This window comes from Danio aesculapii, chromosome 4, assembly GCF_903798145.1.
Source record: "Danio aesculapii chromosome 4, fDanAes4.1, whole genome shotgun sequence".
Lineage (NCBI taxonomy): Eukaryota > Metazoa > Chordata > Actinopteri > Cypriniformes > Danionidae > Danio > Danio aesculapii.
The window spans coordinates 26,475,693-26,499,510 of NC_079438.1; the positions used below are offsets into that span (position 1 = coordinate 26,475,693).

Sequence of the window (23,818 nt, forward strand, 5' to 3'; positions counted from 1 at the left end):
TATGCGGTGCTATGTTCGCCTACACAGTTGCAGCATTTCAACTTAGTTCCTTCTCTACACTTCCCATACTGTTGCTCTTCACCGCATTTTGCACAAGGCATTTTCCTCTAGCAAACAGCAGCCGAATGTCCTATGCGTTGGCAGTTATAACAACGAAGAGGAGGAGGAACATATTCTCGTACCGTATAGCTGATGAAGCCTAGTTTCACATTTGCTTGTAAATTTTTATCCTCAAAGTGTATCAACACAGAAAGCCTCTCACATTTTGTAATGTCCCTCCACATCATTAGTCTCCTGGCCATACCAACCTTTCCTCCACTCAAGTTCCCTTTAATTTCCTCCATAGTTACATTTAAAGGTACACCTGAGATGACCCCACTCTTTTTTGATCCAACTTCAGTACAGTTTATTTTACCACCAGCCAATGTTTTTAGTTTTAGTATCTTTACTCTTTGCATTTCGTCTTTACATTTAATCAAAACTCTTCCATTACTTAGACATGTTGCCCCTTTTACTGATCCTATTTCTTTTTCTATTGCTTTTGATAGTTTAACAGGATGCGTATATTGTTCTGACTGCTTGACAAACGTGACTAAGATTTTAAGATCTCTTTCCCTTTGTCCCATCTCCTTATTTCCGCCTGAACACGTTTGCTCATGTTCAGACTCATCACCCATGTTGTTTCCTTTTTTTCTTTTATTATATCGTTCTTCATGGAATTCTGTTTCCTGATTGTCATCGTCTGATTCATCATCCATTGCGTCTACCCAAGACTTATTTCAAACTGTCCTTTCTACTCTATATTTTACGAGTATCCTCCGATTCATAGCAGCTTCCTAAATCCATCGTCGTCCAAAAGCAGCGTGCACCTAAGCGCTAACTCCTCACAGCACACAGAAGACATTTAGGCCAGTAATACATGATGACGTTTGGGGTTTCTCAAATAAAGTAAAGAACTTTTGGGAGAAGTATTAGAAGACACTATTATCATATCACTACTATTATGACTACACTATATATTTATATTTGTCACTGATTCTTGAGATATTGGACAAAACATGTCCAGCTATTGTAAAAGCTAGAAAATAAAAATATGTTCATTTTAAATACATTATTAATAGAGTATTTAGCACAATTATCCCCTCTGATTTAATTTGACCATTTATTCTTTGTGGTTCAGTCATTCACAAGCATTAAAATGAATAAAAAAATTATTTAAATAATGGAGAATATATTGATAAGTATATAGCAGTTTACCTCTGCTCACCACATCAGTGTCTTATGAATATATGACATTTATTTATATATATATATATATATATATATATATATATATATATATATATATATATATATATATATATATATATATATATATATACTCTTAATTAAGTAAAGGTAAAGGAAAGCCATTTTAAAATATTACAGATATTTAATAATACAGATATACTATTATTAAATGACTGTTCTAGTTGTAATTACAATAAACCTATTGTAGTTCCTCGTTATCTCATAATTATATTTTAGTGTTCTGTAAATTTATCATTATAACTGATTAAAATAATCTTGTTTATGGATTGTGAAGTAAAATACTTACACTATTTGGAAAACATCACATTGACAGAACACAATGTATGCTCACTGATCCTGAATCTGTGAACTCTTTTCCACCGATCTAAAGGTTTTAATGATTCCCTGATTTCAGTCTTTAAGATATTTAAGTTCTCTGTATTGAATTTGAAATTTCCCTTTTATAATGGTTTGTGTGTAACTATGTATTCCCTTATGCTATTTCCCTTTAAACATATAATAAAAGAACAAAGAAATAAATGAATAAAAGCTGCTAAGTTAGATTTTTTACTGATAATAATAAATCATTTCTCACAACCAAGACACGTCAACCCCGTCTTCCAGTTTCTGAGGAAATTATTGATGTTTTTATTGACTTTTTATCCTGAATTTTGAGAAATGATGACAAAAACAATAGTATTAAACATCTGTATTGTAAATGAGGGATCATTGTATAAAACATTTCATTAAAGCTGTCCTGTTCTTGTCTTAGGACAATTTAGAAAAGCTTTTTGAATCATTTCAAATGTTGACTACTGTATATATACAATGCACAGCATTAATAAATACACTGCCTTAAAAATATCTATATATATATACAGTTGAAGTCAGAATTATTAGCCCCCCTGAATTATTAGACCGCTTGTTTATTTTTCCCCCAATTTCTGTTTAATAGAGCGAAGATTTTTTTCAGCATATTTCTAATCATAATAGTGTTAATAACTCATCTCTAATAACTGATTTATTTCATCTTTGTCATGATGACAGTAAATATTATTAGACTAGATATTCTTCTAGACACTTCTATACAGCTTAAAGTGACATTTAAAGGCTTAATTAGGTTAACTAGGCAGGTTAGTGAGCTCGTGCTCAGAGAAGCTGCACAGATATCTTCAGCTCCAGTGGTTTGTGTGTTGTCTTCAGGACACGCCCACAGACAGGAGAACCTCATGAATATTCATGTCAGTGTCACTCTGTGGAGCCAGTAATATTTCAGGATATACCTGTAGATCACACAGGTGTGTTTTAGTGAAGTGAAAGAGTCAAAGAGCTCAGATTGTGTTCCTGCTGCACAAGAGCGTCTGTACTTCTGCATGTGAGTTTCATTCTTCTACATTACGCTTATTTGTGGAGATGATGAAGGGATTTTAGATGTGTGAGTGGGATTTAAATGTCTGATCCTGAAGATCAAATCCTCCAACACAGATTAAACACTGAGTCAAACACGGTCATTTAAACACTGTGTCTAAAAGCTTTATTTTTTAATCCCTTTAAAGTGTTTGTTCTCTTCTATATCAGACTGACTCAATAGTTTCCAATAATTCAGCATTAAATATAACTCTAAACATTCAGAGTCACGAAATCAAAAGTAAAGTTAAAGCAGACCTTCCAGTTGAACAGGAAGAAAAGCTGCTGAAAAACAACAAGCTGACGATCCATAAACAAAACTGCATTTAACCCTTTACTGTCAGAGTAACTCATTAACTAAACAAATAGCCTCTTTAATAGAGAAGACATTTTAATACTAACTTAATCAACAGTTGGCTAAACCTGAACTTATCTTGATAAACTCTATATAACATGCATTTATCTTAAATCAAATGTGAAATAGCTGGAGTGTCAGATCAGGGGTTAAACCAACTGCATTCATGTAAAGGACTATATATATATATATGATTGTTTCCTGAAAGCTCTGCTAATGTCTGCATTGGTGTTTTAGCTGCAGTATGGCAGAGGAGCGAGTAAAGGACTCTCTCTCAGAGAAACACAGGTATTGACCCTGTTTTTACACCCTTATTTCAACACTTTCTCTGAAGAACAAAGACCAACAACAATGCACTTATTTGTGTTGCTATTGCCTGATCAAATGATGGACAAAGCTTCAGTTTAACTTCAGGTAATGTGTTTAGATCAGTCTAGATTACAGACAGCTTGATCTGGGGTCATCTTTACCAGAGCTCAATATGTGTCATGCGTGCTGTTTAAAGTCCTGTACAACATCAGAGTTAAAGCTGACCACAGAACAGTTTCAGCTTGTGCTTATAGAGGAGAGAAAATGAAGATCAACTAAAATTAACACACATGTGCATGTTAAACCTACAGTGTATAGTTCAGTGAAGGGAATTATAAAGTATTTTTGTCTCAGACTCAGAGATTATATTCATTTCTATAGATACACATAAATTTCTTCTTCAGGTGTGTTTTATTCCTCTGGTGTGTTTGTGTGTTCAGTGTGAGATCAGGATCATGTGTGTCCAGCTCTGTGTCTCTGAAGAGTGACTGGTCTAAAGAGCGGAATCCACCAGACCTCAGAGAGAAAACACCATCATCTGCTCAAAGGTATTGTGTGTTTTACATTATTGCTCACACATGGACTGTTTCAAACATGTTATTGTGAACCAACATTACAGTAAAGAGATTCATTCCTGAATGACTTTAGTGGCTCATTAAGACATTTACAGACACCAGATTTTTACTCTGAGTATTTTCAGTAAATCATAATTTTATATTTCCAAGTCAATTTAAAACACACACACACACACACACACACACACACACACACACACACACAAATACATATATATAGAAGATTATTCGCTTCAATTCAAATTCTTCATCATCATTTCCTCTCTTGTGGATATAAATAGATGTTTATAGCCAAAACTGTTTAGTAAATGTATCTGAATACAGATTTGAAAAATACTCATAGCAGTTGTAGCTTATAAGTTTTGTGTTATAATAAACTTTAAATCAAATATTTCTTCCTTTTAATATTCCTATCTACAGCTACTTTCTAAAGTCTTGTGAATGAGTGTGTATGGGTGTTTCCCCAGTACTGGGTTGCAGCTGGAATGGCAGCCACCGTGTAAAACATATGCTGGAATAGTTCATTCCACTGTGGTGACGCCTGATAAATAAGGGACCATGCTGAAGGCAAATGAATGAATGAATATCTGTCTCTGTTTGCCTCTAAATGTATAATTACAGTAGTTTTATCTGTTAACAGTGATGAATATGAGTTACCAGATGCAGGAGACGAGACTCACAGGAGACACAAGAGCTTCACAGACAATCTCCAGTCAATCTTCCAGGTGGGAAAAACTCATTTAGATTAATTAAAGTCACTGAAATAACTCCCTGAAACACAGAAATATTTGTTCACAAGACTGTAGAGAACTGAATCTTGTAAACCGCTTGACCTGTCTTAATCTATGAAGGGCCATGCATTAAATATTATTTAATTCTTGTTTTCTTGTGATCGTGACTTAATTTCTCATGATTTCAACAAAGCGAAATTGATTTCATATCACATTATCTGCAGGGATTTACACTTTAAAGTATTAGTAAATCACTTGCAGAAAGGACACATTACAGCATAAGCAGGATCTTCATTTAACAGACTCATAGTATCATGTATTATAATGTATTTGGAGTAGGTTGTGGATCTACAACTGTGTGTGAATGAATCGTTTGGTTAAATGTTGTTCTCTTTTCTTCACTTATAGAATCTTGAGAGTAAAATGATCAGATTTCTGAAGAATGAACTGGAGAAATTTAAGGAAATCTTACAAGAAGAAACCAGTCAAGAGTTTGTAAAGGAGTTTAATGAGAACAGAAGCAGAATCACAGAAGCAGCTCTTGATCTCACACTCTTCTTCCTGAGAGAGATGAAGCAAGATCAAGCTGCTGATGCTCTTGTAGGTAAGAGACTCATGGGTAGACCTACACGAAACCTGCAGACTTTTACAGAGTTTTAGCCCATCATTGAGTTTATTTATTCACTTGTGTAAATGTGTGTACATTTATATTCATTCAGTTATTTAATTTCAGTAATATCGTTGACTAATATGAAAATGTTCATGATTTATTTACAGTGCAGTTTGTAAAGTCATATTATCTGTCCTTTAGTAGATCTGTTATATAAGAGTCTTGTGCTTTGTTTACCAATTAAGTAAGTCTAATTGGATTTGTGTTGTGTTTTATTTCGTATATTAAGTTTTTAGTTATGATATTCTCTAAATCTTTCCTCCGTTATCTGCAGATTGTTTACAAAATTCTCCAGAGAAATAGCAAAAAATGACAGAAAATTCTAGACGTGTAACTGATCACGGTTGATCCAAAGCGTGGGTTGTGATCCATACGAATCATGGAAGACACGTGACCCGCCTCTCACATCATACAATTCACATGTATTAGAGCATTTAGGCTTTCCTTTAAAATATATTGTTAAGCCTTTATCAATGCATTCAGTGTAAGCTGCACGATGAATCATTACAAGATCAGGATCTCAACACCCACGCAACATCTATTACAAATGATGGTGATTTACATATGATTATTAATCCTCAAATCGCTGCACTCAAATCTGAAAAGACAAAAATGAAGTTACAAACAGTCAAATAAGACAGAAGTACTGGGAGAACAGTTTATAGTTCAGATAAAATCACTGATGTTTATGGTGAAGATTAAAATCACAGTCATATGCACAAAAATGAAAGTTGTAGGCAGCAATTACATTATTTAACCATTAGGAGGAGACAACCACTCAAACTCTTCAAAATTCATCTAGCAATAAAAGGAAGATTTATGAGTGAATAACTGAATCATTTTATTGATAATGAGACTACAAATAAATATGGGCTGTACAAATGATAATGTTAGATTTCCACATTCAGCATGATCAGCAACAGTAGCAGTAACGGAATTTTTCACAGCGCTGAATATTTTACTATTTATTTTTATTCAGCTGATTATTTCTTTATTTTATTGTTAATAATATTACACTTTATTAGTTCTGTTTGTTAAAACCAAAAGTGTCCTGCAGTGCTGTTTCTGTAATAAATGGAAAGCAAATGACATTCGTCTCCTCTCCTTTATGACTGATCCAAAAAATGGTCCAGTCTGTGACTAAAAAACCATAATGTGATCTGAACCCTGAGATTTGTGATCCGTTACACCACTAGAAATTCTGTCTGGCCCATCTAATGGCCATCTGTCAGACTGTCACTTACAAATAAGTTAAGACTAAAACTCTGTTTCTTTGCTCCTGTGTTTAGATGAGCTGCTCTTCATCAATCAGCTTAAATGTAGCCTGAAGAAGAAATATCAAAGTGTGTTTGAAGGAATTGCTCAGCAAGGAGACTCCACACTTCTGAATAACATCTACACAGATCTCTATATCACTCAGGGTGCGAGTGAACAGGTCAACACTGAACATGAGATCAGACAGATTGAAGCTGCTTCCAGACGTCATCAGTCACTAGAGATACAGGTTGAATGCAAACATTTGTTTAAAGCAGCTGAACAAGACGAGCAGATCAGAACTGTCCTGACAAAAGGAGTTGCTGGCATCGGGAAATCAGTCTCTGTGCAAAAGTTTGTTCTGGATTGGGCTGAAGGGAAAGAAAATCAAGACATCAGCTTCATATTTCCTCTTCCATTCAGAGAGATGAACTTAAAGGAGAAAGAAAGACAAAGTTTAAAAGACCTCATAACTCAGTTTTTCCCAGAGACTAAAGGACTGGACCTTACAAGAAGCACACGATTCAAAGTCCTGTTCATCCTTGATGGATTGGATGAATGTCGTCTTCCTCTTAACTTTGCTGGTAATGAGACGTGTGGTGATGTATCTTCAGCAGTCTCTCTGGATGTTCTCCTGACGAACCTCATCAAGGGAAATCTGCTTCCTTCTGCTCTCATCTGGATCACCAGCAGACCAGCAGCTGCCGGTAAGATTCCTGCTGACTGTATCGACCGGCTGACAGAGATACGAGGATTCAATGATACCCAAAAGGAGGAGTACTTCAGAAAGAGACTCACAGATCAGAATCAGGCCAGAGAAATCATTGAGCACATTAAACAGTCAAAGAGTCTCTTTATTATGTGCCACATCCCAGTCTTCTGCTGGATTTCAGCCACTGTTCTCCAGAACATTTTGAAGGAGAACAGAAATACTGAAGTGAAACACAGGGCTAATGCTGAAACACTGCAGGAATCTCCCAAGACTCTGACACAGATGTACACACACTTTCTCCGCTTTCAGATCCAGCAGAGCAGAAGAAAGTATGATGGAGAAAACACACCAGATGTCTCCTGGGATCAAAACCTCATCCTTTCACTGGGGAAACTGGCCTTCCAGCAGCTGGAAAGAAACAATGTGATCTTCTATGAGAGCGATCTGAAAGACTGTGGCATTGACGTCTATAAGGCATCGGTGTACTCGGGCATGTGTACCCAGATCTTCAAGGAGGAGACGGGAATCATTCTTGGTACCATGTACTGCTTTCTTCACTTGAGCATTCAGGAGTTCATTGCAGCCCTTTATCAACATCTGTTTCTAGACCTCAACAAGAAAACTTTACCTATTTTTAGAAAGAAAAGCAAAACTAAATGTATGATTGATTTCCTGAGGACTGCAGTGGACAAGGCTCTGGAAAGTGAGAATGGACATCTGGACCTTTACCTTCGCTTCCTTCTCGGTCTGTCACTCCAGTCCAATCGACAACTCTTACGAGGCCTGTTGACACAGCAGGATGACAGAGACCAGAGCAAAGAGGAAATAATTGCTTACATCAAGCAGAAACTTGAAGGAAATCTGTCTCCAGAGAGATCCATCAATCTGCTCTACTGTCTGAATGAACTGAATGATCAAACTCTGCTGAAAGAGATTCAGTCTCACCTCAGTAGAGGAAGTCTGTCATCTGCTGACCTTTCACCTGCTCAGTGGTCTGCTGTGGCCTTTGTGTTGTTGACCTCAGAGGAGGAGCTGGAGGAGTTTGAGCTTCAGAAATTCCAGAGATCAGACGAGTGTCTCATCAGACTATCAGCAGTCATCAAATCCTCCAAAAGAGCTCAGTAAGTCAAAGTCTGTTTTGTTTTCATTTAAGAAATAGACATTTGCTGATATTAAATAATACAATTGATCATGTTAATGAACGTGTACAGTATTGGTATTGTCGGCACTTCAGAATACTGTGAATAATTGTTTAATATTTAATATTTCAGATTGTTTTTAATAACCTTCAGATTAAAAGGCTAATGGTTTTCATCTTAAAAGTCTTTTGTGTTCAACAGAATAAAGAAGCTCATAAAGGTTTGGAACTCCTTGAGGCTAATGTTTGGGTAAATGTTTGGGTGAACTCTCCCTTTAAAGGGCTCCTATGATGAAAATCATCTGTTGTAAGCAGTTTGGACAGATCTGTGTGTAATATAGTGTGTGTACAGTCATATTGGGGTGATGGAAACACAAGTCAGTCTATTATTTTACATTTCCTGGCATTAAAATAGGATCCAAATCTCTGCAATTCTGAGACCCACCAAAACTTTGTACCAACATTGTGTGTGACTCCTCGCTCCAGAAAGGCTTTAATTAACTCCACAACAAATATATCAAATAAGCATAAGTTCTTACTGTAGTATTTCTTATTCTTGTCTGTCACTGTGCTGTTTATCTGACATGAGACGCAGCAGGAAATATAGACATGCCTCAGAGCAATATAGAGAGATCTTTAGACGAAAACACAAGAAATCTGCATTCACCACTCATGAAGTTAGTGTGAAGGAACACACATACTCATGTTCAGTTTGGTGTTAGTACATCTGACCATAAGGGTGAAAGCTTGTATACACATAGTTTTTGTGAGTAAGCATTGTTGATCAATGAGGTCTCAGATGACCACCTAAATATTGTGTTTGTCCTCTACACAGACTACAGTGGTGTAATCTCACTGTTCAGTGCTGTGAGAGTTTGTCTTCAGCTCTACAATCCTCAAACTGTGTCCTGAGAGAGCTGGACCTGAGTAACAATGACCTGCAGGATTCAGGAGTGAAGCTTCTCTCTGATGGACTGAAGAGCCAACACTGTAAACTGGAGACACTGAGGTAAATGATTCTCCACTCAACAGTGACTACAAAAATATAGTTACATATTGGGTTAACAAATATGGAAGACTCTTTCCCCACTCAGTGTATTGTCAGTAAAAGAAATAAATATATTCATATATAAAATATAACAATTTTGACAGCTGTTTGGGGGATTATTAATATGAGGCCAAACACTTTTTACTTTGCTGTAGGCCTATACTCAAAGGCTCAATACGTTAAAGCCTACCTAATCACTGTAGCCTAACGGATGAACAAATACAATTAAAACCTTATGAATAAACAGGATATCTTGTAAGATACTGCATGATCCACATGTAGTATTATTTGATACATTTTTAAAGTTTTCATTACATTTTGGGCATGAAATCCACGCTGAATCCACCCTTCTGATGGGATCAGTTTAATCTAGATTTTTATATCACAGTGATTCAAATCCTACAACAAAGGTCTGAAAAACCCAAACTAAAGGTTTGATCCAGATCAAAACCAAGATTGGATTACTTGATCTAATCCAATTATGTAATCCGTTTTTACTTTTGAAAAACCCGTTTTCTGTTATCCAAAATCCTATCCTTATTATTTATTAAATTACTCATTATTGTATTTTATTAGCAACTAACCTTACAGCAACCCTAAACCCAACCCTCACGGTAATGTACAAATATTATGTGTTGTGCAGTGTCACAAAAATGATGCTATATTGATGTGAGTATCCTCAGCTGTATCTGATCTAGCCTTCACTGTGCTGCAGGAGAGGGTGAAGTCTAGATGGGATACAGCTGAGGATACTTGCGTTAATATAGCATCATTTTACTAGCAACAACAGCGCACCATTAATAATAATTTAGAGATCTCAGGGCTTGATCAATAAGGAGAGCTGATCAGGATGTGTGTGTGTGTGTGTGTGTTCATCACTGCTGTTGACATGAGCAGAAACAGCAGTCAGCATCTTCACAACACAAAGAGATGTGTGATTGTCCAACTGTGTGATGTGGACTATTGCTGTGTTTGTAGATTGTCTGGCTGTATGGTGACAGAGGAAGGCTGTGGTTTTCTGTCTTCATTTCTGACTTCAAACCCCTCACACCTGAGAGAGCTGGATCTGAGCTACAATCATCCAGGAGATTCAGGAGTCAAGCTGCTCTCTGAACAACTGGAGGATCCAAACTACACACTGGACAAACTCAAGTATGTGGAGCATCACTGGCCTTGTGCTTTTCCACTGAATGGCTTTAAAAAGACACTAGAAAGCTCTTTTCTGATCTTCAGTTTTCTGTGAGGGTTATGGGGTGAGGACAGACAGAAGATACAGCTTGTAGAGTATTCCAGTCATGTCTATGAAGAGCAAATCATTGAGTGTGAAATGAATCTCCTCTGTAAATGTTGGAGTGTTTTGGCTCAGTTGTGACATTAAGCGGGACACACTGTACAGTTTCAGCATTTGAGCTGAGCAGAGAAACTTCTTCCTCCATTTGTGCTGAAGAATCCTCCATTATCAGGTCAGGAATAGGGTTGGGGATTGAAGATGGATTCAGATTCTGGAATCAGACACTTGGATTAATGTTCAGACTCTTGTTCTAAAATCAACATCTGGATTCCTCTTCTCTGTGCACACATGTGTATTTTTCACTTGCTAATCTGTCAGGAACTGGTGAGCAGCTTTAATTATCTGAACAAAGTTTAGAGATGGACTGCAACATGTGCTCAAAGGCTGCATGTGCTGAAGAACGATGGCAAAGCTAAGTGTGATCACTGTAATAAATGAATGTTGCAGCAGGGTGTCTCCATCAACATGAGCAGTATCTGCGCTCGCTTCACCAACAGCAGAGGAAAAGAACGCACTGTGTTAGATTCATTGTGCATCCCGGCTGGAACCAACAAGTGTTGTGTGTTTTAGCTGAAGAGTTTGGAGCGTGTAGCTGAGCAGCTCAGTGCAAGCTTTAGCTTATTAGCTGAGGGGGAAACTAAACAGCTCATTCTCTCCATCTGTGTGTGTTTACAGTCTGGATCATGGAGGAGACGCGAGGATTACAGCAGGACTGCACAAATGTAGGACTACACACACACACACACACACACACACACACACGAGGATTACAGCAGGACCACACAAATGTAGGACTACACACGCACACACACACGCACACACACACACACACACACACACTCTCTCACACATGCACATACTCACTCACTCGCACGCACGCACGCACGCACGCACACATGCACACACACACACACACACATTCGCTCACACGCGCACACACACTCACTCACTCGCATGCATGCACACACACACACACACACACAAACATGTACATACACACACACACTCTTTCTGTCTCTCTCACACACATACAGAGACACACACACACAGATGCGCATACACGCAAACGCTCTCTCTCTCTCACTAACACACACACTCACACAGCTGTAGTTATGCACACAATCCTGCTCTCTTTCACGCACACACACAGACACTCACTCACTCACACACACACAGACACTCACTCTCACTCACACACACACACACACACACACACACACATACTTGTTTTTGTGCATTGTGGGGGTCACCTGTCACGATGGTTACATAATGGGGACCCCCCTTTCTGATGATGTTAGAGACATAAAAAAAATAGTTTGCCACACAAAAACACAAACTATTCCGTAAAATCACTTCAGATTATGGAAATTCCGCAAAATTTTTTTTAGACATGACACAGTGGTCACTTGTGGGGACATTTCAGGTATTGTGTAGAAGTGGGGTCCGCCACACACACAAACGATTTTTAGACAAAGTGGGGACCAATTCTACACACACATTTCCGGTATTGTGTCAAAGTAAGGACCAGGTCTACACACACATTTCCGGTATTGTGTCAAAGTAAGGACCAGGTCTACACACACATTTCCGGTATTGAGTCAAAGTAAGGACCGGGTCTACACACACATTTCCGGTATTGAGTCAAAGTAAGGACCGGGTCTACACACACATTAGCGGTATTGAGTCAAAGTAAGGACCGGGTCTACACACACATTACCGGTATTGAGTCAAAGTAAGGACCGGGTCTACACACACATTACCGGTATTGAGTCAAAGTAAGGACCAGGTCTACACACACATTTCCGGTATTGAGTCAAAGTAAGGACCGGGTCTACACACACATTACCGGTATTGAGTCAAAGTAAGGACCAGGTCTACACACACATTACCGGTATTGAGTCAAAGTAAGGACCGGGTCTACACACACATTACCGGTATTGAGTCAAAGTAAGGACCGGGTCTACACACACATTACCGGTATTGAGTCAAAGTAAGGACCGGGTCTACACACACATTACCGGTATTGAGTCAAAGTAAGGACCAGGTCTACACACACATTACCGGTATTGAGTCAAAGTAAGGACCAGGTCTACACACACATCACTGGTATTGTGTCAAAGTAAGGACCAGGTCTACACACACATTACTGGTTTTGAGTCAAAGTAAGGACCAGTTGTACACACACATTACCTGTTTTGAGTCAAAGTAAGGACCAGGTCTACACACACATTACCGTTTTTTAGGAAACGTGGGGATCAGATCAGCACCTATTCTAATATTAAATTTTAAACCTCAATCAAGTAATTTGACAGTACACTCTTTTAGAATTTTCATTTAAAGAGCAGGTCAGTTTATAAAAAATGTCATTTGAATAGAGAAGGAACCTCAAGATCCAAACAGGAAATGGTCCAGAATGTATAGATTCAATAAATGTTATATTTATTATAAAGAATTTTCACAAAACCTTTAGTAGTAAAATCAAAATCCATGAAAACATTTGTAACAACTCATAACACCTCATGACTCTGGTATAAAACTCTCTAAAAGCAGTTCTCATTGGGAATAACAAGCTTCCACATAACTCTTCCATGTCTGCGTACACATTTAGTTAAGTGCAAAAGCAAACAATATTAAAGGGTTAGTTCACCCCAAAATGAAGATTCTGTTATTAATTCCTCTCCTTCATATTGTTTCAATCCCTCGACACCTTTGTTTATTTTCAGACACAAATGAAGATATTTTAGATGAAATGTGAGGGTTTCTTCATCCTCCATAGACAGCAGTGGTCCTGAGACACTCAAAGACCAGAAAAGACTAAACATTGTCAAAACAGTCCTTGTGGCTTCAATGCTATTGCAAAAAATGTAGTGAGGGCATCGGGACTGATACAGCTGCTGAAAACTGCGCTCTTTGCTGAAATTGCAATTTTGCTCAGGCTACTTCTCTTCAGTGGTTCTGTAATCATGTGAAGCTCCAAGAACATTTTTGTAGCCCCCAGCAATGCAAGACGCAAGTGTCATACTGTCTGTAGTAAACCCATACCCATACCCATACTCATCTGACAGAACAGAATTTTATTTTGCCACACAAAATTGTTCATTGAGCTCCATTTAATTTTATTTAAACCACTGAAAACACATGGAATGTTTTGACTATGTTTTTGGGTCTCGGGACCCTTGCTGTCTATGCAGGATGAGGAGTTCCTGCACTTCATCTAGGGTATCTTCCTTTGTGTCTGAAGATGAACGAAGGTCTCAGGGCATTAGAGAGAGATGAGGGCAAGTAATTAATAATATAATTCACATTTTTGGGTAAACCATTAAAACCCACCAGTATGTTCTATTATTGTTGTATTTTAACTATTTGAAAAAAACATTAAACATTAAAACTACTTAAAAATATATTTATAAAGAATTGAACCCCACACATGCACAGAGACCTTCATCATATAACCAAGCCACCAAAACTCAAAATAGACATCATTTGTTAAGCATTAACGCTACATTAATAGTAAGCAGTTTATTAACACAGCTACAGATGCTGTATTCTTCATTTATTCATTTATAAGCTCAATGTTTGTGTTTTCATACATTGTTTATAATTATTTTCTCATTACTAAATGAAGTATTGCATTATTTACAAACCAGTTGTCTAAGAATGGTTGGTGTTTTTCAAGATCATTAAGAATGAGTAAATAAATGATTAATATACTATTTAAATGAACATTAATATATTTACTATTCAGGTATATAATACGTTTTTCTGCATGTAATAAATGCTTTATTAACTCAACTTTAAGCAGTGTTGTGACCTAATCTAAAGTGAGGAATATTGATGCTTTATAAATCCCTTATAAATGTCAATAAAAGGCTCAGAATCAAATAAACAATACATCTTTGCAATCGTATCTAAAAAAATAAAATGACTGTAAAGTTTAAACATTGCTGAATAACAGGAGTGTCGAAATACAACATCATTTGATAAAACAACAATATAATAATTTAACAATATATTATGATACATTTCAATGTTATTTAGAGATAGTGATAGTGTAAAGCAATTTTATATTTAGACAAGATTGCAAAGATTTACTTTTCATTTGATACAGTTTCATTTGTGTATCTTGTAATGAATAGAAATGAATAAAGTCATTTATTTTCTTTTTTCCTGTTTAGAATATAATTGAGCTTTATATTGTCATTTATAAGGGATTTATAAAGAATAAATAATCCTCACTTAAGATTAGCTCACAAAACTGCATGAAGTTGAGTTAATAAAGCATTTATTAACATACAAAATAACTTGTAATTTGCCTGAATAATAAGATATAAATGTTAATTTAATGTTAAATGTTAATGTCAAATGTTAAAACAGCAACTACTCTTAAATATCTGATTTGTTGATGTATTTTTCATTACTAAATTAAGTGTTGCATTATTTACCAAGAATGAAAACACAATTAAGCACATTATAAATGTGCTTATAAGTCAATATTTGTAATTTAAAATATTTATAAATATAATTTGTAAACTGCTTACTAATGTCTATTAATGTAGCGTTAATGCTTAACAAACGATGAATTAACTATTTGCTAATGTTTCATAAATGATTCATAGTGTGCAGTTATTATAGTGTTACCCAACATTTATAGATCTTATTAATCAGGAATATAGTAATGGTTACTCTGTATGATAATAAATGCTTTATTAACTCAACTTCATGCAGTTTTAGGAGCTAATCTAAAGTGAGGACTATTTATACTTTATAAATCCCTTATAAATTAAAATCTCAGCTATATTTTAAACTGAAAAAAAAATAAATAAATGAAAAGGATAGTGATTCAGATAGATAGATAGATAGATAGACAGACAGATAGATAAATAGATAGACAGACAGATAGATAGATAGATAGATAGATAGATAGATAGATAGACAGACAGATAGATAGATAGATAGATTGATTTATTTATTGTTCATTAGATCCTGAGCCTTTAATTGTCATTTATAAGGGATTTATAAAGTATAAATGGCCCTTACTAGATTAGGTCACAAAACTGCATGAAGTTGTGTTAATAAAGCATCTGTTAACATACAAGGTTACAATTACTATATGCCTGAATATTAACATGTACAAATGTTCATTTGAATAGTTTATTAATCATTTAATAACTCATTCTGAGTGATCTTAAAAACCACCAAGTACTCTTTTATACAAATGGTTTGTAAATAATGCAATACTTAATTTAGTAATGAAAAATAAATCAGTAACAAAGCATGAAAATACAATCAAGTCAAGAACACAGCATTTGTAGCTGTATTTATAAGCTGCTTACTAAAGTCTATTAATGTAGAGTTAGTGCTAAACAAATGATTTATAGTGTGTAGTTACTATAAAAGTGTTACCCAGATTTCTCTTTAAAGAGACAAGATTCAGTTTTTAATATAAAAATCCAAAGCTGACCAATCTCTGGTTTTTAGAGCCAATGGTTCAGCTTTCACCACAGCATGCACTCCCTGTTTGCTCCAGGGTCTTCTCTTTACAGGACCTATGGGTGGTAAAAATATTAAAAAGTGGTTTTAGTTACATAAATGTTCAGTCATTTTTACAACATGTGCTGTAATGTTTATTGAATATTGTGCTAGAAAATGCTAGAAAAATATGTTTGCCTTTTGTTAAAAATACTTCAGATGGAGCTTAAAAAAAATACTTCAGTAAAAGTTAGTCTTATGTTCAGTAAGACTAACGCTCATCTGATTATCAGTAGAGTATAAACAGACTGTTAGTTTAAGTTTAGCTCAAAACACTACACTGTAAAACATCTGTTCATTACCAGTTTCTGTATTTTGTGATTTACAAGTGTTTTTTGTTTATTTGCTGTGGTGAATTGCATTATGGGATGTTAATCTCTGTTCTCTGGACTTCTAATGTAGAAAATTCAACTCTACAGTTTAACAAAGTGACTTTTATTGACATTTTAGTAGTTTGGAATAATATAATGTATAAGAAATATTATCTAGAGAAATAAGTCTTTAGACTTACAGAAACGTACTGGCAGTTTATTACAAGGTTTCTGTAGCATAATATGCAACACCAACCCAAACAAAAAGTCACTTTTTTTTTACTTTTCAAGATTAAAATTGTTGGAGGAAAGATCAAGATACCATAATGCAATTCAAAAGCAGAAATAAACAGATTTCATTAAAACATGAATCACAACATATGGAAAACTGCTAATTCACTTATTACTTATTTATTTATCTATAATTTTTAGAGTGTAGAGCATTAGCTGACATTTAGGTTAAGGTTAGCTCAATAAAACTGACTCTCATTGGTCTCAGTAAGTAGTATTGCAGACTGTTAGGTTAGGTTCAAAATTAGTACAATATGACTAACTCTCATATGAATTTAGTAGAACATTAGCAGTGTCAAAGTGTCAATAACCAAATCCAGCTAATTGAGTAATACATGTACGAAGAATGGACCGCTGGTCCCCACTATGTCAGACCTTACTGTGTGTGTATTCAGGACTAAGTGTTTAACACAGCATCTCTAACATGCCTCTGGTCCCCACAATGTTACACTAGTGCATACATTCACAAATTAGGGGACACAGACTCGGTTTCATTTCTATATTTTGATTAAGTTATTTAATTACAATTAAATACACTACTTCAACTAATAATAATAATAATAATTATTATTATTATTTTTATTTTTATAATAACCATACCTCATCAGAGAGTTGTCGGACTCCTACTGGAGCAGAGCAGTTCTCTTCTTCTGTCATATGGTCATTCTTCAACAAAAGCTGAATATAAAAAACAATTAATTAGACAGCAGTACTCAAGGGTCACACTAGTGCATAAGTTCACCAATTAGGACACACACTCTGTTTCATTTCTATATTTTGATTAAGTTAAATAATTACAATTATAAGCACTACTACAACAACAACAAAAACTACTACTACTAATAACAATAATAATAATAACAACAATACCAACAACAACAACAATAACCATACCTCATCAGAGAGTTGTGGGACTCCTACTGGAGCAAAGCAGTTCTCTTCTGTCATATGGTCATCCTTCAATAAAAGCTGAATATAAAAAAACAATTAATTAGACAGCAGTACTCAAGGGTCCCGGTCCCCACTATGTCAGACCTCACTGTGTGTGTATTTAGGACTAAGTGTGTTTCACAGCTTCTCTAACATGCCTCTGGTCCCCACAATGTTACACTAGTGCATAAGTTCACCAATTAGGACACACACTCTGTTTCATTTCTATATTTTGATTAAGTTAAATAATTACAATTAAAAGCACTACTACAACAATAACAACAACTACTACAACTAATAATAATACTAATAACCATACTTCATCAGAGAGTTGTGGGAGCAGTTCTCTTCTGCAGTCATATGGTTATCCTTCAATAAAACCTATAAAAAAAACAGCTTTGTCATACAGGTCATGTCATGACTATAAAGGTTTCACGGCAGTCTTATGAACACCCCTTAAAAGTAAAGCATTATCCAATTATTTGAACTTTATTTTTACTCATTAAGGCAAGAAGAAGTTATTAAGAGATTGATTTCATTATCTCTTATGGATAATGCAAACTCTATATTTTTTTAACAGATTTACCCTCAATCTATATTAACAATACAAAACTTTTAGCTTTGCTGAATGTATTGAAGATTAATGTATTAAGTGGTAAAAATGTCAAACCTTTCTCCAAGGCCAATCACATGCGCCATAGTCAAAAGTTATTTCCTCTCCAGGGAAAATATCCCTGATTGCAAAAAGGCACAAGTGAGGCTTTTCTCTGAACAACAATCTAATTGACAGTGCAGTTTGGGTGCAGATAGTCATCATTCACCAGCCGGCCGAGGGTCCCGTCCACCTGAGCGGCATCAATGCTGCAAAACTAAGAGAAAAAAGCAAATAACATATTTGATTATGCTCTCTCATAGCAATAAGAAAAAGCTAAACTATGACATGAATTCAAACACAATGATTATAATATATACACGTACATTTGAAGGGGGAAAACACTTAACCACCTCTTCTTGTTTTACCATTTAAAGTCAAACATAAATACAGTATTTTGATTAATATCTCATCTATGCTCTGCTTCCAAAAGCTCTATCATCTGTACTCAACCACAAAACTTCCTTTAATAAATGTGGACAACACAAACACTCTGATCTAAAAAATATTAATGAAACATATAGCGCTCAAAAATGACAAAAACCTCACATTAGCATCCTCTCTCAGTGTGTGAATTATAATACAGAACCTTTTGAAGTGGATCAGAACCTTTCCTCAAAGTTGTTCTAATACTATTGAACACCTGTTCTTTTTTCTTAGGACAATTTTAATGAACTTTTTCCACTTCAATCGTTTACAGGTCACACTTTACAAAAAGGTTTCATTAGCTAATATATTTACTAACATGACCTAATAATGAACAATGCATGTACATCATTTATTAATTATAGTTCAAAATTTACTAATGCATTGTTTAAATCCAATTTCATTTTTGTTAACAGTAGTTCATGCACTGTGCGTGTTTAACTAATAATGAACAACTTTATTTCTATTAACTAAAGTTAACAGACATGAACAAATACTGTAATAAATGTATTATTCATAGTTCATGTTGGTAATTGCATTAACTAGCATTAACTAATACATCCTTATTGTAAAGGGCAACCAGTTGACAGCAAATAAATAAATGAATAAAACACGCACACACAATGTACATTTATGTATGTTTTACACTTGGTTGGAGTTTATTATAATTATTAGCCTTAAATAGAAAGATTCTAAACGTCATGGTACAATAAATTCAGTACATTTCTAGGACCAGATGGCTCCACATTTTAATTATAACCTCTATATTACTTCAGTAACGTATAAATAGTATATAATAATGTTATTTGAGGATTAATTGTTTAAAAAGGCTTGGATTGTTGCAAAGCGGTACATTTAACCATTTAAAAAGTACGACACAAGAACTATGAAAAATACCTTAGTACTTTCTTTATATTCGGTTTCCAGTAAATGGGTCTTGTCAGTGGAGCTGGTGATGTGTTTCTCCGCATCTTCTTTCAATGGTTTAATCCTCCGTCGATCCAGTTAGCCGCCCGAGGCGTGGTGACCGTCCGGCCACGGCTCACGCACCCCACTCCAGCCTCTGATTCAGGCAGTGCCCAGAGTTAGCACATTAGCGCGAGTAACTTTTCCTCGTGTAAACAAGTTAAATTACTTACCGAACTGTAGTTTGTTTTTATCAATGTTTTATTAATACGTATTTTGAAACAACATCGATTAAAGCACCCAGGAAATTAGTTAAAACATTTAATTAACTTCACCTGATAACTGTCAAAAATATGCAGCAGAAATATTCGTCATATAACTGATTATATTACAATATGATGATGAAAAACATTCTAACTTACCCGCAAACCTTGATTAATTTGATGATGGATCTTAATTAAGTTAATTAGTCGGATTTATTCAGGAGATCTGCGCATGTGCAATAGCGAGAGTGTGTATATCGCGCCTAGTGTGTGTGATGATGCAGTACCGTCATCCGACTACAGGGGTGCTATAGAGCAGTGCGCTGACACACACTCAAATCAGGTGAATGGTCAAGGTGGGGATCAATGAAAAAAAAACGCACTAGGCATATCAGCAATGCCCCTGAGTCTATTAAAGGCAAAACATAGTGGGGACCGGGCCGTGGGTCCCGACTATGTTTTTGGTGCCCACGTTGTGAGTGTGCTAACATGCTGAGGTCCCCACCATGTAATAAAAACAAACACATGCTCTCTCTCTTACACACACATACATGCTCTCACACACATATTGTACACACACACACTCACTTGTACACACAATCACTCACATACTCACTCTTGTACATGCTCTCTCATACACACAGACATTCTTTCTCTCATAGACACACACGTACATGCTCTCTCTTTCTCACACACACACACAAGCATGTCATCTCTTTCACACACAGTCTTATACATGCTCTCCCTCTTAGATAAACATGTACATGCTCTCACTCACACACATATTGTACACAAACTTGTTGCATACACACACACACACTTGCACACTCTCACTCACACACATATTGTACACACTCTCACTCACACACTCACTCTTGTACATGCTCTCTCACACACACCTACATTCTATCTCTCTGTCTCAAATGTACAGCTCGCTCCAATTGCAGAGCTGTACTTTGCTAACAGTGAGCAATTTAACAGCATCAGCTTCACACCAGGAAAATGAACAGAGTTTGCTCAAAAGTGTAGAGCTCATTGTTGGAGATGTTCACATAAAAGTCCTATCAATGAAAAGGAAGGGTTTTGCCTTTTTGTCTGAATAAGTGATTAGAGTAGATTTGCTCTGTCACTTATTGTTAAGGCCATGTTTATTGTATGTTTCTTTGTTCAATAATGTTTCTGTTTACTGTTGTTAAAATGTAGAAAAAAGTAGAGTACAATAAGCTCAGCTTATAATGCCAAAAATATATATTATATTGAGATCAGATGCAAAAACCTTTAAATGCCGTCTAAATTCATTAAATTTCTTTCCCTTTTTTAATCCTGGGTCGCCACAGCGGAATGAACCACCAACTTATTCAGCACATGTTTTACACAGCGGATGCCCTTTCAGCTGCAACCCATCACTGGGAAACATCCATCCACACTCATTCACTACGGACAATTTGAGCTTACTCAATTCACCTGTACCACATGTTTTTGGACTTGTGGGGGAAACTGGAGCACTCGAAGGAAGCCCACGCCAACATGGTATGCCACAGAAATGCCACCTGCCGAGGCTCAAACCATCAACCTTCTTGCTGTGAGGCGAACGTGTTACCCACTGCGCCACCATGTCACCTCACCATCTAAATTGTATTTCTAAAATTTGTTATTTTTCAGCCGACTATGTTAAAGACAATGAAAAAACAATTCTTTGCCACAAAATAGTTAAATTACTGAACTGAGGCTGAAAAAATTATAAATTAAAAAAAAAAATTATATAGCGGCTGCATGGTGGTGCAGTGGGTAGCACGATCGCCTCACAGGAAGAAGGTCACTGGTTTGAGCCTCGGCTGGGTCAGTTGGTGTTTCTGTGTGGAGTTTGCATGTTCTCCCGGTGTTCGCGTTGGTTTCCTCTGGGTGCTCCGGTTCCCCCCACAAGTCCAAAAACATGTGGTAGAGGTGAATTGGGTTGGCTAAACTGTCCTTAGTTCATGTGTGTGAATGATTGTGTATGGATGTTTCCCAGTGATGGGTTGCAGCTGTAAGGGCATCCGTTGCATAAAAACATATGCTGGATAAGTTGGCGGTTCATTCCGCTGTGGATGTAACAACAATTGTTCTTAATTGTCCTGAACCAAATGTTTTCTTCAGCTTAATTACCTGGGCTGTTCATTTTTTTATTTTATTTTTGTTTTGACAGCAATAAATTAAAAGCAGTTGGACGAACGAATGACTCTGGTATTTATTTGTATGTTCTTGTACGTGTGGTGCTGTTGTGTTTTTGTCTTCAAATACTTGCATCAGTGTCACTACTACCTGTCTGTTGACTATCTGCTGAACATTTACTGACTAGTAGCCATGCTGTCTGTGATGTTGGCTCCTTACAGTCATTCAACAGCATTTCTTAGGTTTTCACTTCATTTTTATGGGCCCAGTGTGACAACAGATGAGCTGATAAATGTACCTTAAAGGGCACCTATGGTAAAAAAATCTACTTTTCAAGCTGTTTGGACAGACATATGTGCATGTATGGTGTATAGACCATCATATTGGGGTGATATAAGCACACCCAGTGCTTTTTTTTTTCAATTTAACATAAAAACGGTGGACCAATTGGAGCGGTTTTCAAACCAACCGCAACTTTACGTAGGAGAGCGGTCCCCCCGCCCACCAATATTGATTGACAGGCGCGTCATCATATCCTCAGTTTGTTGATTCACGCCGTCATTTTCAGAGTGATTCGAAGCGATGCCACTAAAGGAACACGCTAGCTCTATTTTTAGATGCAAGGCTCATTGGGCTCAACACAAGAGCAATATTCTCCACATTATCGCTCTAATCGGAATTATTGGTTGTATCTTTAGGTAGGTTTGCAAACATGTGTACTTCTCATTGAGTCTACCTTATACTTCAGCCGTTTGCATTTCTCACGATCCCAGAAGCTCCCTGTGATCTTAACTAGCATGCGTTTTAGAATTCTAAACATATGTTTCTATCAGGGTACACTCAAGTCGACGGCTGGGCGCCTCCGACCGCTGCAGACTTGAATTACTGTTGTGTGTACCCTGGTAGAAACCTATGTTTAGAATTAAAAAATGTGTGGCGCGATGATTCGGTTGGCTGTAAACCTGTACAAAGACACATATGATTTTGTACTCTCTGCTTGGTCTGTGTCCGAGTCGTACATGTACGACTGATTGCTGAACCTCTCACTCCTGCTCCTTCTCTGTCTGCCTGTCAGACTCTGTTTCAAACGCAGAGCGGGTGAGCTCATGGCCCCGCCACTTGTTACGTTGGCTGGAAGCCGAAACTAATTTACATGTGAAGCAACACACCTATAAATCAGCGAACTGTGGACACGCCCCCAACATGACACCTTTTAACACATTATAATAAAAAAATCTGAATTGTGTTTTAAACTGAACCTAAACTGGCACACTCAGAAGAACCATAATATTAATATTAAATCATAAAAAAGAGGTAAACTATGTGCCCTTTAAAGTAAAATAACTGTCTACTGAAAGTTAGGTTAAATGCAACAAATAGTTAATTAAACACTCTTAGATTGTTCCTAACCCTAATTTTATATTTGATTAAAGTTCATGTTAAAATATCTTGCGTTGCTACTTATAGGCATCTGAATGTTTACTCAAAGTCTATTCATAAACTGGATAACAACTACATGCAGACAATAACAACAAACATCTTGGTGGTCAATGTTCTGAAAACTTGTTGAGGATTTGTT

At 36.3% G+C, this 23,818-nt stretch overlaps 1 protein-coding gene across 2 annotated transcripts in view; it reads left to right on the forward strand.

The window, feature by feature from the left end:
* Positions 1-2,473: 2,473 nt before the first annotated feature.
* LOC130222305 (NLR family CARD domain-containing protein 3-like) overlaps positions 2,474-23,818 on the forward strand; it is a 54,439-nt gene continuing 33,094 nt past the window's right edge. The window contains exons 1-9 of one of the 2 annotated variants that reach the window (XM_056454879.1): positions 2,474-2,665; positions 3,290-3,340; positions 3,802-3,909; positions 4,577-4,661; positions 5,076-5,271; positions 6,627-8,424; positions 9,277-9,450; positions 10,468-10,641; positions 11,456-11,502. In XM_056454879.1, coding sequence (XP_056310854.1) covers positions 3,297-3,340; positions 3,802-3,909; positions 4,577-4,661; positions 5,076-5,271; positions 6,627-8,424; positions 9,277-9,450; positions 10,468-10,641; positions 11,456-11,502 — 2,626 coding nt within the window. In that variant the 5' untranslated portion in view covers positions 2,474-2,665; positions 3,290-3,296. Of the gene's footprint in view, positions 2,666-3,250; positions 3,341-3,801; positions 3,910-4,576; positions 4,662-5,075; positions 5,272-6,626; positions 8,425-9,276; positions 9,451-10,467; positions 10,642-11,455; positions 11,503-23,818 lie in introns of those variants that run through there. The other variant, XM_056454880.1, reaches the window with a different exon arrangement.